The sequence below is a fragment of the Aquarana catesbeiana genome, linkage group LG04 (genome assembly GCF_042186555.1).
Source record: "Aquarana catesbeiana isolate 2022-GZ linkage group LG04, ASM4218655v1, whole genome shotgun sequence".
Lineage (NCBI taxonomy): Eukaryota > Metazoa > Chordata > Amphibia > Anura > Ranidae > Aquarana > Aquarana catesbeiana.
Genome location: NC_133327.1, coordinates 635,222,782 through 635,240,479, shown reverse-complemented (window position 1 = coordinate 635,240,479; position 17,698 = coordinate 635,222,782). Strand labels below are relative to the sequence as shown.

At 40.4% G+C, this 17,698-nt stretch overlaps 1 protein-coding gene across 1 annotated transcript in view; it reads right to left on the bottom strand.

The window, feature by feature from the left end:
* USH2A (usherin) overlaps positions 1–17,698 on the bottom strand; it is a 1,400,924-nt gene that overhangs the window by 647,768 nt on the left and 735,458 nt on the right. The window contains exons 35-36 of the mRNA XM_073628975.1: positions 16,059–16,230; positions 9,038–9,185 (exon numbers count right to left, since the gene is read on the bottom strand). Coding sequence (XP_073485076.1) covers positions 9,038–9,185; positions 16,059–16,230 — 320 coding nt within the window. The remainder of the gene's footprint in view (positions 1–9,037; positions 9,186–16,058; positions 16,231–17,698) is intronic.

Here is a 17,698-nt window from a genome sequence, read left to right as displayed (position 1 = left end):
ACATTGCGATTATTCACAAGGAAGGAAAGGATGACACATTATGTTCTAGCTATAGGCCCATATCCCTTCTAAATAGTGATACAAAATTATTTGCAAAAATAATAGCGGGCAGAATAAAAAAAACAATCAAAAATATCATCCACCCTGATCAAGTAGGATTTATACCGGGTAGACAGGGAAAGGATAATAGTGTTAAAACCCTCTTGATAACTCAGGAAATTAAAAAGAGCGGAGTCCCAGGTCGACTCCTGTCCATAGACGCTGAAAAAGCGTTTGACAGGGTGGACTGGGACTTCATGTTGGAATCACTCAAAGAAGTAGGATATGGGGATAAGATCCGTACCTGGATCAGGGCGCTTTACTCCAAACCATCAGCGAGAATTAAAATAAATGGGTCCCTGTCCGAACCCTTTTTTATGTATAATGGAACGAGGCAGGGGTGTCCAATCTCTCCAATGCTCTTTCTACTGGCACTAGAACCCCTTCTTACTAGGTTAAGGCAGAATCCGAACATCAAGGGAGTAAGTATAGGCGAAACTGAATATAAGCTCGCAGCCTATGCGGATGATATTCTCCTATATATAACAAACCCAAGAGTTTCCCTACCGAACGTGCTGGCCACAATGCAGGAGTACGGGAAATTATCCAATTTTAAAGTAAATACCACTAAATCAGTTGTATTAGACATAAACCCCAACAAAACAAGAGACCACGCATATCAGGAACACTTTCCCTTCAGATGGAAGAAAGAAGCCCTTAACTACTTAGGAATCAAAATTACATCATCGGCAGGAAAATTATATCAAGCAAATTTTTTGCCACTTATGAATGAGGTAAAAGCAGAACTAAACAGAATACACCGGGGACAACTGTCATGGGCGGGAAGAATCAATGTTTTTAAAATGGTTATTTTACCAAAAATAACATATAAAATGCAGATGCTCCCAATTACGCTCCCACCTGCATACCTCAAAAGGCTACATTCAATGATATTAAGGTTCATATGGAAAGGGAAAACACCACGATTAAAGTACTCCCAATTAATAAATGTCAAAAGTAAAGGGGGCTGGGGAGCACCAGACATCGGTAAATACTATGAGGCTATTGCACTTGCGAGAGTGGTAGAATGGGTTAAAAATAAGGGAAAACAGTGGGTAGAAATTGAAAATAAAATAAGTAAGGCAAATCTACACAAAATAATATGGTGTTCACCAAAAATAAGAAAATATAGTATAGAGTCACATGAAATCACTAGACATGCACTTAGAATATGGGATCTTATGCACAAAAGGGAACATTGGGAATATAACTCACTGCTAATGTCACTAAAGGATGTAGATTATTTCCCGCCGGGGAAGGAAGAGTGGTTTGGTAAATGGCTTCTAGATGAGAACGTGCAACTGAAGGATGTAGTGGAGAAGGGTAAAATATGCTCCATACAAGAGCTTAAGAACAGAAGAGATAGGATAAGTATCAACCCATGGCGCTACGGTCAACTGAAACACTTTGTGGAATCCCTACCTCAACCAATTAGGACAACAAAAAACTTACTTCCATTAGAAAAAATATGCATGGAAACAGATGAAAGAGGGGGCTTTTCCCGCATATATAAAGTATTAGTGGAGCTGAGGAGGGGGGACACCCGGGCTTTTATAGGTAAATGGGAGAAGGAGTTGGGTTTAATGCTGACCGAGCCAGAGGTAGACTTGATGTTGAAGCGACTCCTGACTACGTCAGTCAATTATAAAGTACTGGAGATAAACTTTAAATGCCTAACGAGAATGTACATGACCCCGGAAAGGATGCATAAAATAGATGGGGGAAGATCCCAACTCTGTTGGAGGGGATGTAATGAGATAGGGACGATGGCCCATATGTGGTGGACGTGTCGCGAGATAGGAGGCTTCTGGGAGGAGATTAAAAAATACATTAAAATGATCACAAATTTTGATCTGCCAAAGGACCCTAGGGTTCTTATATTTCACCTGAGCGAAATGCCCACGAGGGCCTATCTCAGGACACTCCTGCCCCATCTTATAGATGCAGCTAAAAGCCTAATTGCCAAAAATTGGAAAAGAAAAGAAAGACCAACCATGAGGGAATGGATCAATAAGATAAATGAGATACAGGAGTTGGAGTACTTAAGGTTTAGTAACGGGACAAAAATGGAGGCTTATAGGACAAAGTGGGAAGTATGGGAAAAATTTAAAAAATCTATAAAAGCAGCTGAGATATGGTCACATGTGTAGTGGAGAGGGCAGATCCCGACCCAAGGTAGATGTGGGAAACAAAAAGGAAAGGGCGTGAAACGAGGAGGTATGGTCTCGGGGTGGGTAGAGGGGCGGAGGGGGGGTGGGGAAGGAAGTAAGAAAGTAATAATAAACAGCAGAAGCAGGGGGGGTATATTATCTTCTTTATACTTGGTGTTATGAATTAAGCAAATAGATCAAAAGCCACAATGATGTGAGGACCAAGGGGAAGAATTTTTGAATATTAATTTGAAAAAATGAATTCCCACGGTAAACCTTCTTGCTGAGGTGGCAAAAAAAAAAAAAAAAAAGAAAAAAAAAAGGTGTTGCAGCCTCTGGGGCCTTTCAAAAGGGTGTGTATATGTAATGACAGATCATGTGACACTTAGATTGCACACAGGTGGACATGATTTCACTAATTATGTGACTTCTGAAGGTAATTGGTTGCACCAGAGTTTTTATGGGCTTCATAACAAAGGGGGTAAATACATAGGCACATGCCAATTATCAGTTTTTTTATTTCTGAAAAAATATTTTTCTAATTTTACTTCACTAACACTCACATATAATTCAGATTAAAAAAAAAATTGAACTAAAGGCTGTAATGTAACAAAATAGGTAAAAAGCCAAGGGGGTGAATACTTTTGCAAAGCACTGTACTTGCCTCCTGCATGTATCCTTACCTGTCAAATGCCTCCCCTCTGTCTGTTATGAGACCCAAAAAACTGCATATTCTGTGGGCGAGTCTGTTGTCTGGAGCTCGGTGGGTGGAGTCGTGATGTCAGTAGACTCTCCGCCCACCTCTACACTCCCCTTGTCAACATGAATTTTCTCCTGTGTATTTCTTACACTGAACTTCTGCTGGTCTTGTGGATTATGCCCCATGATCACTAACATCCAGAAGAAAGCATGTGCATGAGATATGTAAATCACCTGTCACTCACGGCAAGGGGGAGAAACTGACATCTATTTCTCTGTCTGATCGTTTTTATGCCACTTAAAATAGATAAGAGGACTGCCCAGAGCATGATTAACTCTTTGTGGCAAGACTGGGCACAGTTGACATGAAATCCTATACTGTACAAGGTACAAGCCTTAATAAAAAAAAAAAAAAAATCGGGTTTACATCCACTTTAACTTTCTCCCTCCAAAAATTATATAACTTTTTATGTTTAATCTGTTTTTATTGTCATTTTTGTATAAGGAAAATGACATACTGAAACACATCCAATACAAAGTGAGGTTATAAAAGACAAACGCCACATGTTGCTTATTCAAGATAAGATGAATAAGACACAAGGAACACCAAGAGCGATAATAACCGATAAAATATGTAGCAATAACTCTCGGTGGAGCTGCTGGTTTAAGCGGGCTTGTTACCTTCACTCTCGATACCTCTGTTTCACCAGCATCGGGTCTAGGGTTCCGTTGAGCACGATATAAGCACCAAACACTTAAATAGGTTTTCCAATGCTTTAATAAAACGAACAAGGGAAGTAGCAGGAAAGAGGTAGTAGGAAAGCTGCAGGGAAGCTCAAATACCTTTCTTTTGTACTTCTTCAGAACATTCTTTGCAATTGAACACTTGTAATTGAATAGTCCCCTTTCGTAGGATTTAATCTTTGCCCGCCTGAATAGACATCTCTCACTTGCCTAGCAGCCAGCATGCAGCACGAACAAAAGTCTCTGCCACAGACTTATTTGGAATAAAACCCGTACGATCCTCTGCCACAGGATGTATTGGTTTGTGATGAATGTCAGATACAGTACTTGAACCTTTAAGCCAACCCGGCAGTACTATACTGTAAGATTACTTCGGAATGCGTCCTCCAACCGAGTCACCAGGCCCCTCTTCAGACCAGCACTCTGCATGATCCTTCCATGACGGGTCCTCCCCTGGGATCTTCTTGGTTGTCCAGCTTCTTCACTCAGGATAGACAGCTCAGGACCATTCCTCCGCTGCTGTGGTAGGCCCCAGACAGGCTTCTGGGCCCACCCACACGCCGCAGCGACACGGGCCTCCGGAACGGAGGACTACGAGGTGGTATTCCTAGTGCATACTTGTCGGCCAGGAGGGCCAGCAGGTGGCTGAAAAACGAACCCTAAAACATGGCGTCTGTCCCATAAATACCCTCTCCCAGAATGCAACTTGGAGGACCACCTCCACCGAGTTATCTCCGGGACAGAGGAGCACTCATTCGCTTCAACACGTTGCTTTTCCAACACCTGCCGATAGTGACAACGACACCCACTGGCACAATGTGGAACTACATGCAACGTCAGCCAAGTTGGAACAGAGGCAAATCTAACTTCCTATAATAAGCGACTCACTAAATTTACCTATCAGCGGTAGATAAAAATCTACCAGCGCTACAAATATATATGACTGAAACGTGATAACTTCCCCAGTATCCAGAGGCATTATGGTAATGAAGTAGAGGTTATTTATACATTTTTTAAAATATTCTATATTCAATTTTTTCTTCTTTTAACTTCATGGCTATCACAAGATAACTAACAGGCCTTCTATGTGATAGCACTGGGCAGGTGACAGGTCCTCTTTAAGGAGACATCATGCATCTATTAGATGCCCAATGTCTGCCCTGCCCTCCACTGCAGCCAATCAAGCACAGATCATGCTTGATTAGCTATATTCTCAGCTACAGTAGCCGTGAATGACAACTGTGAACCCGAAATTGATGTAATACATATCACCTGGTTCATAAGTTATTTTGCCGAAGGGATCCCTAGCCCCATTCTCCTACTCTCAAAACTCTGGCACTTTACTGCGGTCCCTGAAAGAATAGGAGAGCCCATAAGACCTCCACGGACATCGCTGGTGGGGGGGAAGGGGGGAAAGATGCACACCTTGAATACCAGGATGTTTATAAATGTATCTTGGTATGCAGGGTTTAAACATATTCAACAAAACACTTTCAAAATTATGGTTAACAGACCAAAAGGGACCCAATAGGAAACGTCAATGTTAGCATTGTACTTACACTTTAACACAATGTCAATCACAGAGAAAAAAATAAGGTTATGTAGCACCCCCTAGGTAGGTGCTAGGATTAGTCTAGTATAGACATGTACAGAATGAAAAAATGTGTTTCGTTTGATTTCATTTAGATTCATTATTTACATAAATTTGTTTAGTTAAATTTGTTTAATCCGTTTAACTCGTTTTCGGAATTCGTTTTGTTTATTTGTATTCTAATCGATTTGAATTTTTGGAATTCAAATTCGAATCGATTTGAATAGTTTTCAAATCAATTTCAAACAGTTTTCGAAATTGAATCGTTTTCAAATTCAAATTTGAACAGTTTTCAAATTTGAATAGTTTTTCAATTTCCAAAGAGAATAAAATAGAATAGAAAATAAGGAATAGAATAGAAAAAAATAGAATAGAAAATAATATAACAGAAAATAAAAGAATAGAATATAATAGAGTAAAACAGATCTAAATAGAAATAGAAAATAAAAGAACAGAATAGAATGGAATAGAAATGATTAGAATAGAATAAAAAAACAATAGAATAAAATAGAAAGAATATAACCATCCTCTGAAATATGAATAGAAAAGAATAGAATAGAAAACAATATAATGAAAAAAAAAACAATAGAATAGAATAGAAATAATATAACCATTCAAATACAATAAATTAGAATTTGAATAGAATAGAAAATAACAGAATAGTATAGAAAAAAACAATAGAATAGAATGGAAGGAATATAACCATCTTCCTATTCTAATCTATTTTTCTCTATTCTATTTAAATTCAAATTGATTCTATTAGAATTTTGGGAAATGGTTATATTCTTTATATTCTATTGTTTTTTTTTAATTCTATTATTTTTCTATTTGTTTATTTTATTCTATTCTTTTCTCTTCTATTATTTTATTTTCTATTCTATTATTTTAAATTCTATTCTATCCTCTTCTATTCTATTTTATTATTTTCTTTTCTATTAAAATTCAAATTTATTGTATTCAAAATTCAACTTTTCGGAAGATGGTTATATTCTTTCTTTTCTATTATATTCTGTTGTTTTTTTCTATACTATTCTTTTCTTATCTATTCAAATTCAAATGCATTCTATTTGAAATTCAAGTTTCAGAATATGGTTAGTCAGCTAGACATGGGAACACTGACTAGTATCCTGAAAAGCTTTGCCCATTTACTACTATTACTAAGGGACTTTGCTTAGGCTGCATTCACACCTGTGCGTTTTCAGCTCGTAAAATGCCCCAAAAAACACCCGAAAAACAACCAACGAGCAAAATCCCATTAATTTAAATGGCTCCTGTTCACATCTGAGCGTTTTGCAGCCTGAAGCAAAACACCTGAAGCTCAAAAAAGTACATGAGCTTCTTTTTGGGCAGATTACAGGCGTTTTTCTGCTTTTTACATTGGTGACCTTATGACCTGTGCAAAATCACGACAAAAATGCGGCCGTAAAAATCACTGTAAAATCGCAGTAAAAAGGTGCGGCTTTCTGCCTAAAAATGAAACACTCAGGTGTAAATGCCTCAATCCTGAAACGACTTTGTTGCTCCTCCAAAAATAAAACAAAAAAACAACACCCGTACACTGATCTTTAGACAATGATTGAATGTGTGTGTGCACCTGGCAGTGTGAATCTACTTCATAACTGGCTGCAGGACAAAAAGTGAAGAAGACCTGGGCAAAATATCAGCGGGGGGAGTGCTACAGTTAGTTGACGGTACATGCAAATCTATGGTTAGTCAAATAAAACAGTCCCAAATTAAGTAAGATCACTCTATAAGGACTTTCATTAGTTCAAAAACAAGTCTAAGTTAGACTTGAAGAATATTTTAATATTTTAATATTGATAATGCATATTCGGTTATTATTACTTGAACATTTTTAACTCTGCTAAAAACATTTTTGAACAAATTATATAAAAATATATTGTAGCATTGATGGCAAATGTAACACTATGACCAAGGAATGCAAGGGACAAATAGAATGCTTACATGCAGCCCAAAAAGCACCAAACTGATATGTATGGGCTAGGGGCTGGAACCCAGGGGGCCTATTTTATCGATTACAGGTATTTATATACAGTAGATTCAACAATTTAAGCAGCTCTTTACATACTGTACATTCACATCAGACCCTGCTCTAAGGTCCTTATCTTATTTGTGTAAATACGCGCACACAGCCTACCTGACAGGGCCCCCTTAAGCCCCACCCCTAGCCCTTCCCCAGACCCCGCCTTGAATTAAAGTGCAGGTTTGTCTTCAAGTGATATTTATCTTTCTCCAGCCAATTATAAGTTTGATTATCCAAAATAAATACTGTGATGATACAAGAGATGGTCAGAGACTGCAGACCTGACACAAGAGATGGTCAGAGACTGCAGACATACTACAGGAGATGGTCAGAGACTGCGGATATGATACAAGATCAATGCAGTCTCACTGTGCCCATCTGCAGCCTGATCAGTGACCACTAATGAAGCCTCACTGTGCCATCAATGCAGCCTCACTGTGCCCATCTTCAGCCTCACTGTGCCCATTTCAGTCTTATAAGTGCACATCAATGCAGCCTCACTGTGCCCATCAATGCAGCCTCACTGTGCACATCTGCAGTCTCACTGTGCCCATTTCATCCTCATCAGTGCACATCAATGCAGCCTCACTGTGCCCATCAATGCAGCCTCACTGTGCCCATCTGCAGCCTCACTGTGCCCATTTCAGCCTCACTATGCCCATCTGCAGCTTCATTGTGCCATTCTGCAGCCTCACTGTGCTCATTTCAGCCTCGCTGTGACCATCTGCAGCCTTACTGTACCCATCTGCAGCCTTACTGTGCCCATCTGAAACCTCACTGTGCCCATCTGCAGCCTCAATCTGCCCATTTCAGCCTCACTGTGCCCATTTCAGCCTCACTATGCCAATCTGCAGCCTCACTGTGCCAATCTGCAGCCTCACTGTGCCCATCTGCAGCCTCACTGTGCCCATCTGCATCCTCACTGTGCCCATTTAGCCTCACTGTGCCCATCTGCAGCCTCACTGTGCCCATCTGCAGCCTCACTGTGCCAATTTGCAGCCTCACTGTGCCCAATTCAGCCTCACTGTGCCCATCTGCAGCCTCGCCAGTACCTTGATTACACAGAGTATTACACAGAAATATCCCTCTGTGTCATGGAGCTGGGGTCTGAACTGTTCGGCGGCCGTCCACTGTAAAAAAAGCCCCACCTCCTAGATTGTGATAGACGGAACACTGATTTAATTTCCCTGCATTTGGAACAGTGTTCCGTCTATCATGAGGCAGGGCTTTGTTACAGTGAGTGGACGGCCACCAAACAGTTCAGACCCCAGCTCCATGACACAGACGGAGATTTCCATCTCCCTCTGTGTGTGATTAGCTACACAAGCCTGCTGGCCAGGCCCGGTACAACAGGGCCAGTTGTACTGACTTATCAGCAGCCCTGTGCACACACATACTAAGGTCAGTTTGGATAGAAGCCAATTAACCTACCAGCAAGTCTTGGGAGTGTGGGAGGAATCTGGAGTATGCATAAGAAATCCACACAAGGAGAACATGTCAACTCTATGTAGATTAATTTCTGACCAGGATAAGAAGGGAGACCCCAGTGGTGCAAGGCTGTGGTGGTTGCCATAATGAAACAGGAAAGATAAGTCAGCCAGAACTGTACTGATGTATTTATGTGCATACATGCAATTCCAGGACATTTAGATACAATTAATTATCCTTTGTGTCTGGGTATGTACATTTACTCTTCCTTCGACTACTTACCATTTGGGTGCTTTGGCTTAGACCAAGTGATATTGAAGGAATCTGGAGAAAGTGATTGGACTGTTAGAGACTGAAGACCATCAGGTACACTCTCTTCTGTAGAAGCCTCAGTGATACCACTTGATGTACATCCTCCTCCTGAGCAAGCCTGACAACAAAACACCAAAATCACATACTGATCACTTAATACATGAACATTCTCCTACTTGGTGTGAACCTTTTAGGTTAACAACTTTTGTAAAATGACCTAGTTACTTTTGCTAGCCATTTTTAACTTTCAACAATAGAAGTTGCTTAGACAGCAGGCACTAGAAGGCAAAGATGGGTGGGTAATTAAGGTAGATCTGAATGAATTCTCTTTTTTGCAATATTTTTTCCAATATTTTTTCCTCAAATAAAAAAGAGGTTTATACTTAATACAATACAATAATCTTGCACAGAGAAGGTACCTCCTCTTTTGTGGTCCCCCACCAGCACTGTCAGCTCCTCCTCTTTTCCATGTGCCCCCTAGCAAGCCGTGTGCAGGGCTGGGTTGCTTGCGTCTATAGACATCATACAGAGTGCGGTTCAGCCCCTTCCTCCGCTGCCTCCTCACTGGATATGACTGACAGTTTTGACTGTTAAAATTTTCTCTCCATTGCTTTGTTGAGAGGTTGTTTTGTCTCCTCAATGTACAGGTCTTTGCATTCCACATTACACTGCACTGCGTATACCAAGTTACTTTGCTTGTGTTTGAGTACTGTTTTTTTTTTTTTTTTTGAAGGAACAAGCTTCTGTCTCAGTGTTTTTCTTGGCTTGCAAAACAAAGGGATACAATGTTTGTTAAAGACCCTTTTAAGCTTTTTGGGGTTGATTTACTAAAGAAAATTAGGCTACTCACCTAGCAAAGGAAGTTGCACTTTGCAAGGAAATTTTCCCCAGAACTAAGTGAATGTGGTGAAATTTCACTTTGCATAGAAGAGCTAATCACATTCAAGTAAAATAAAAAATAGCCTGTTTGCTTGCACATGATTAGATGCTGAAGTCAGCAGAACCCCATTCACTAAGCTCCAGATTTGCTTGCAAAGTTAAAAGTCTTTTTGCCTTTAGTAAATCAACCTCCATGTGTTCCACTTCCCCTCTCTGTTCTCTGGTCTCATTTTTTTTCTTCTTGACATTGTGGAGGCTTTAATTAAAGCCCAGACTGAGCAGCCACAAAATATCAAAGCACTCCTGACATGTCTATGTTCTTTGTCTTTAGACTGTATGTGTTGTCACCATCATTTTGCAGTTCATTGATGTCTATTACAACAAAACGCTGGAAAAAGCTAGAGTATGACACTGTTTGGTGTTATTTGTGTCCTCCTTTGCTTATGGCGGCATATTACTATTGGGACTGAGCTGGTCACTTTTGGGTTCTGTGAGTCATGCTGATGTGGCAAGCTGAGGCACCTTAGATCCTTTTTTACACAAGTGTTAATTACCTCCTATAACTTATAGGTCAATTTCTCTGGTGAGGAGTGTACGCATCTGGTGTTGGGGGAAGCAAAGAATTGGCTCGTGGACATTGAGTTGGAATTTACTCAAGCACAGAAATTCTTTGGACATTTTAGTACACTAATATTTGCGCATCTTTATTAGAATATGACTTGCTCCAGATTTGTATATCTTTCATAATATTGTTTTGCACATATGTTTTATGACTGTTTTGCACTAACTTCATCTGATGCTATGTATACTGGTGGTCTGATTTTTAAAGGGATACCACATCGTTTTTCATTATGCAATTTGTCTAGTATTTGGATGGTTGAGTGCTGCTTTTGTGTGCACATTTTACATTGAGTGCAAAGTTTTCTTTTCTTTTTTTTATTACTATTATCATCTAAGCATGGTCTTTTGGAGCAGTGGTTCTCAACCCTGTCCTCAAATACCCCCAACAGGCCATGTTTTGGGAATTTCTCTTAGATAAAATAACTGTCCAAAATACCAAGCCATTGACTCTGATTAAAGCACCCGTGCAAGATAAAGCAAAACCTACAAGCAAGGCCTGTTGGGGTACTGGAGAACCACTGCTGTAGAGTCCTCATGAACCCCAGTTTGTGTATCATCTCTACCCCAGCGATTTGACAATTCACACCTTCAGCCATTTGAATCGAAGTGGTGACACCTGTGCAGACTTCCTGACACCAAAGGCTGGAATTATGTACCCAGAACAGGATGGCTCCACAAATTTTACACTTCCCACCCTGATTCCAAACAATCAGCATCAGTATTAACACATTCTATGGTAATTTGATTAAGTTGACTGTGCTACCTGTGTGGATATAAATGATGGGATATGTTCCTGACATTCACTGAAAAAATGGACTTGGATAAGCTAGAAAACATCTTCAGACGTATAGAACAGGTCCAGCTGAATGTGACCAACTACTACTAGCTACACTATGGCCTGGATAAATGAGAGCCTTCACAGATAAAGAAGCTTCAAGCAATGCCAAAGCCTGTTAGCAGGGACAATCAGCACTCCTATCAAAATCTGTGCTTAAACTCCCCACACTGGAGCTTAATGGTGTTTAACGGTTTCCAAAAAGCTGCCAAACTTTGCCAAAAGCTTTGAACTGCCTTGCACAAGCTTGCTGTACACACTGCTTTTATACAGACTGAAACTCATGTGAATAAAACATTTCTGAGTAGCCAGAAGCAAATGAAAGGAACTCTATCAATGATCGAAAGACAGGTACAAAAAGACATAATTACATTGCTAAAATATTTTTATATACTGCGAAATTTGCTCAAGAGTGCAATTCTGTTGTAAACCAATTTATAATTTAGTTTTAGAGCTTCTATAAGATCCTTTTAGAAACTCCTTTCTGTATCCCCCTCTGGAAGTTGCTTCACAGAAACAAGACAACACTGTGATCTTTAAATGACCCCACTGCATTTAAATTAATGAATCTTTACAAAGAGCCATCCAATATATTTTTAGACATAGACATAAGGTAAAATGCGAGATTGATTCATATTAAACGTTACCTTTGCAATCTCCAGATTAGGCACAAAGGATATGCAGATTGTCTTGTGCGGTGTATTGAATATATTTTTTATTTCGCCTAATTTTTAATTGCCGGGAACATATTTTATTTTTTTTTTACAATTTAATGTTCAAGTGATAAGGTGGGGGGATATATTTAGACCATCTGAGTGCATACAGAGTGGGGATAAATGTATGCATGCTATCCGCATCAATGTAAATTTATTCATAATCAAGGATGGAATATTTCTTATGGTATTCATCAAAACAAATATCCGGATATAGATTTCCAAGTTAAGGAAAAAGTCTGAAAAAAATAGGTAAACTTTCCTACATGTGCTCAAATGGACTGTGGATGTTCAAAAAGCCCGAAATGAATATAAGTCTTATGTTACATATTGCATGGTTGCCAAAAACAACAACAAAAAAAGAAGTTGCACGAATACTTGAGTTGCGGCTATATGTTATATTAATTTTTTTAACAACATTTCATACTCTCGACAACTGCTGGATCAGTGGGTTCTGGTGGTGGGACATTAGCATACTGTACTGTATATGTCCTTTGTCACAAGAACTGCTAGCCTTCAACACAGAGGCTCTTGGTAGAAGACCTGGTAAAGTTACAACTGGGGGGTTAACTACTTTTAAGGGAAGCCTAAGAATAGGGTTTCCAGAAGGGTTAGGGCTGGAGTTAGCAGGAGGGATAGTGTTAGTAGAAGGGTAAGGTGGATTAGCAGGAGGGATAGTGCTAGAGTTAGCAGGGGGGTTAGTGTTAGGGGCAGGAGGGGTTAGAGTTACAGTTTGCAGTAGGGTTAGTGGGAGGGTTAGGATTAGCAAGAAATATAGGGTTAACAGCAGAGTAGGCATTTGAATTAGTGAGAGGTTTAGTGTTAGACTACGTGGGAAAGATAGTGTTAGAGTTGGAAAAAGGGTTAGTGTTAGAACTACCAGGAGGGTTATGGTTAGGGATAACAGAAGGTTAGGGTTAGAGTTTGAAGAAGAGTTAGAATCAGCAGTAAGGTTAGGGTTAGGCCCCTTTCACACTGGGGCGGTGGGGGCGTCGGCGGTACAACAGCGCTATTTTTAGCGCTGCTGTACCGTCGTTCTTGCAGTGGTATTCGGCCGCTAGCGGTGCGGTTTTAACCCCCGCTGGCGGCCGAAAAAGGGTTAAAATCCCTCGTACAGCGCGGCTATAGCCACGGTATTGCCGCGGTATAGCCGCGCTGTCCCATTGATTTCAATGGGCAGGAGCGGTGAAGGAGCGGTGAATACACCGCTCCTTCACCGCTCCAAAAAAGCGGTTTGCAGGACTTTTTTCACCGTCCTGCCTGCGCACCGCTTCAGTGTGAAAGCCCTCGGGCTTTCACACTGAACAAACAGCGGAGGCTGTTTAGGGGCGGTTTGCAGGCGGTATTTTTAGCGCAATACCGCCTGCAAACCGCCCCAGTGTGAAAGGGGTCTTAGAGTTAGCATAAGGGGAGATGCTTGAGGTAGCAGTGAGGTGAAGTTAAGCAAGAGGATAATGTAGAATTAGTGGGTGGGTTAGTGTTAGCAAAAGAGATAGGGTTAGCAAGAGAGTAAGGTTTACATTTAGCAGAAGGGTTAGTGTTTGATTTAGCAGGAGAGTTAGGGTTAGCAGAAGGGTTAGAGTTAAAATGAGGGATAGGTTTAGCAAAATATATAGGTTTAACAGGAGAGTAAGGGTTAGAATTAGCTGGATATTTAATGTTAGACTTACCAGGGGGTTAGAATTACAGCTAGCAGGAGGGTTAGTTTCATGGTGAGCAAGAGCAATAGGTTTAGCAGGAGAGTAAAGGTTGGAATTATCAGGAGGGTTAGTGTTAGCAAGAGATACTGGGGTTGATTTACTAAAGGCAAATAGACTGTGTACTTTGCAAAGTGTAGTTGCACTGTGCAAGTGCAGTTGTTCCGGAGTTTAGTACACGTGCAGAAGCTCTGCTGACTTTCATCATCCAATCATATGCAAGCAAAAATGCTTTTTTTTTTTTTTTTTTTATTTTCCTTGCACGTGATTGTGTATTTTGTGTAAAGTGAAGCTTCACCTCATATACTAAGCTCTGGAGCAACTGCACTTGAAGAGTGAAACTGCACTTTGCAAAGTGCACTGTCTGTTTGCCTTTAGTAAATCAACCCCACAGGGTTAACAGGAGAGTACGGGCTAGAATTAGTAGGCTGTTTAGTGTTAGATGTAACAGTTGACTTAATGTTAGAGTTAGCAGGAGGGAGGTAAACCACTGTTCATGGAAGATTAAGGTTTTCAGGAGGGTTAAGGCTGGATTTAGCAGAATAAATAGGGTTAGCAGGAGTGTAAAGTGATCATCCGATGATGCCACCATTGATTTTCGAAATTCGGCCGACCAAGCCTTCAATTTCACCTTTATGTTGCTACAGAAAATAAATTTCGTGGCCGGGAATCTTTCTCTCTGTAAATTTTCTTTTCTTATTACATTTCCCGCACGATTCTCCCATAATTTATTAGAAAATCGTTTGTTTTTCTAAAAATTTCCAACATGTCCGATTCCTCAAATTTGATTGCCGCACGAAAATCGTCCGTTGCTGCAGCCCACTAATGGTGCGAAAATTCTTAGATACGATTTTCAAAAGAAAATTCTTTCAAAATTCGAACCGTGTATGGCCAGCATTAGGGTTATCAGAAAGATTAGCGTTAGCAGGAGGGTCAGAGTTAGCAGGAGGTATAGTGTTACAGTTTGCAGTAGTGTTAAGGTTAGCAGGAAGGTTAGGATTAGCAAAAGATATAGGGTTTACAAGAGAGTAACGGTTAGAATTAGCAGGAGGTTTAATGTTGAGTAAGCTGGAGTAAATGTTGGAGTTAGCAGGTGGGTTAAGGTTAGCAGGAGGGTTAGAATAGGAGTTAGCAAATGGCTTAGTGTTAGAACTACAAGGATGGATAGGGGTAGCAGGAGGGTTAGTGTTAGTAGGTGGATTAGGGTGAACAAAAGAGTTATGTCGCGTACACACGGTCGGACTTTTCAGCTACAGAAGTCCGACAGCCCGTCCGACAGACTTTCAACGGACTTTTGGCGGACTTTTGGCGGACTTGCGGCGGACTTTCTAACGAACGGACTTGCCTACATACGATCACACAAAAGTCCGACGGATTCGTACGTAATGACGTACACCGGACTAAAATAAGGAAGTTGATAGCCAGTAGCCAATAGCTGCCCTAGCGTGGGTTTTTGTCCGTTGGACTAGCATACAGACGAGCGGATTTCTGGGTCCGGCGGAGTTACGACGTAAAGATTTGAAGCATGTTCCAAATCTAAAGTCCGTCAGATTTGTGGCTGGAAAAGTCCGCCGAAAGTCCGGGGAAGCCCACACACGAATGGATTGTCCACCGGATTTGGTCCGTCGGACTTTTGTAGACGAAAAGTCCGACCGTGTGTACGCGGCATTAGGGTTTGTAAGAGGATCAGGGTAAGCAGACAAGTTGGGTTTAATCAGTGGAGAAATGGTTAGGTTTAGCAGGAGGGTTGGGAGTTACAGGATTCAAGTTTGGGATTGTTTTCTGTACCCACAGCAGTGATTGTTCAAAAAAAACTCGACAGGCTGGTTGTACTGAGGTCGGTACAACCAGCCTGGCCATAAACGGATCGAAATTTGTTTGAACTTTGATCCATCTATGGTCCGTCTCTATGAGAACACTTTTCTGGAAACTCCCTTTAAGAAACATACTGAATCCTGTTAGGTAATTCTTCTTGCTTTTTATCAATTCAGAAATCTTTCCTCTTTATCCATAAAATGAATTACCGTATATTTATATTCATTATATCAATTTCCCAGAGACTGTTGTCTTTGCAGATTTTTTTCTTTACATTTTGCTAAATTTTTGTGTATCAGTACATCTTGAACAGAGAACAATGGGGGTCGACCCCTGAAAGCTTGTCCCAAAAAGGTAACTGTTAATGCACATAAGAAAGTATCATATACTGTATAGTACTCAACTATGTCTTCATTATCCAAAATACTTACGGAAAGTTTAATGAAATAGGTGGTTCCTGGAATTAGTCCCTGGATGGTATAATCCTGAAACAGCTCAGTGCTGTTGTACACAGAATCCCACACACTTGAATTGGTCATATCTTTGGTGATATACAGCAAGTACCGCTCAAGAACTCCATTGATTATTTCAGGTTCCTTCCACCTGGTGAATCACAGAATATAGGGCATTGTTATGTTCTACTGCTATCACATTTAACCTCATGTAACACTATTATGCCCGCACGCCACACATATGCATCTATGGGCAGCAGAAGTCTCTTTGCTGAGAGCGCGCTCCCAACACAGAGACCAAGCTGTCAAGGTCTGTATTAATGATTGGGAACCAGTGGGACCGTTTCCCAATCATGTGTCCACTGTGGCAGCCAATCACAATGGTCACATAACTAGGCAGACCTTCTGACCCCTGGCTGTATGTGACCAGTTAAAGGAGCACTGGGGTGGCAGGTTAACCATACCAGACATAAAGGAAAAAAAATAACCCACTATGTTGTCAGTTTGGCAACTAAATGAATAATGGACATGAAGGTTCTTGGCTATGAGAAAAATTAACTGAGTCTATTCCCCTTGAGAAGAGACAAATAAGGGAGAATAAGAACACCTTGTATAATTGTAGTCTCTGTGGAATGTTGTTTAATTTAGAATCAATGCAAAAGACAAATGGGCCCTCTTTAGGATTGGAGGGAACAAGTTGAAGGTGAAAACACTGGGCAAAGTAAAAAAACATTACATATATATATTGGAGTATGTCAAAAGCATGAACATGGCAGTTTTTTGTCTCCTTGTCCCCCGTAACATGACATGTTGATCTGGCCAGACATCTGGTCGCACAAAGTTGTCAGAAAATCCGATCGTTCTGAACGCGGTGACGTAAAACACGCACGTCGGGACTATAAACGAGGCAATAGCCAATAGCTTTCGTCTCTTAATTTATTCTGAGCATGCGTGGCACTTTGTCCGTCGGATTTGTCTACACACGATCGGAATTTAAAGGATCGGATTTTGTTTTCGGAAAATTTTTTAACAAGCTCTCAAACTTTGTGTGTGGGAAATTCCGATGGAAAAAGTGCGATGGAGCCCACACACGGTTGGAATTTCCGACAACAAGCTCCGATCGCACATATTCAGTCGGAAAGTCCGACCGTGTGTACAGGGCATTACTCTCATCTTCTACACCCATGGCATAAACATTTTTTTTTTCCAAAAGGGAAGAAAAACACTTGCAGGTTTAAAAATTGTTGGCTGTAGGTTGCCTTAAAATTGCTTGTCTGTAGTCCTTTTACAACTACTGTACATGTCCATCAAAGACTAACCTGTCTAAATGGTGACAACACTGCAGTGATTTCTAGGCAGAACAAACAGTTATCACACTGTTAAAGTATATAGAAAAGGAAAAGCTCTACTGTCAGAATTAAAAGACCCCAGAACTCAGCACAGAGATCACCATGATAGGTATATTAAACTGAAAAGCAGTTTAAAATGACACTAAATGATATCATTAGTTTCCAAAAATAATCTACTACTTAAAATGGAACTTTAGTGAGAAAATTAAGTTCTTCTAGATCACTTCATGCTGGCCCCTTTTGCAGGTATAACTATGTAAAACAATAAAA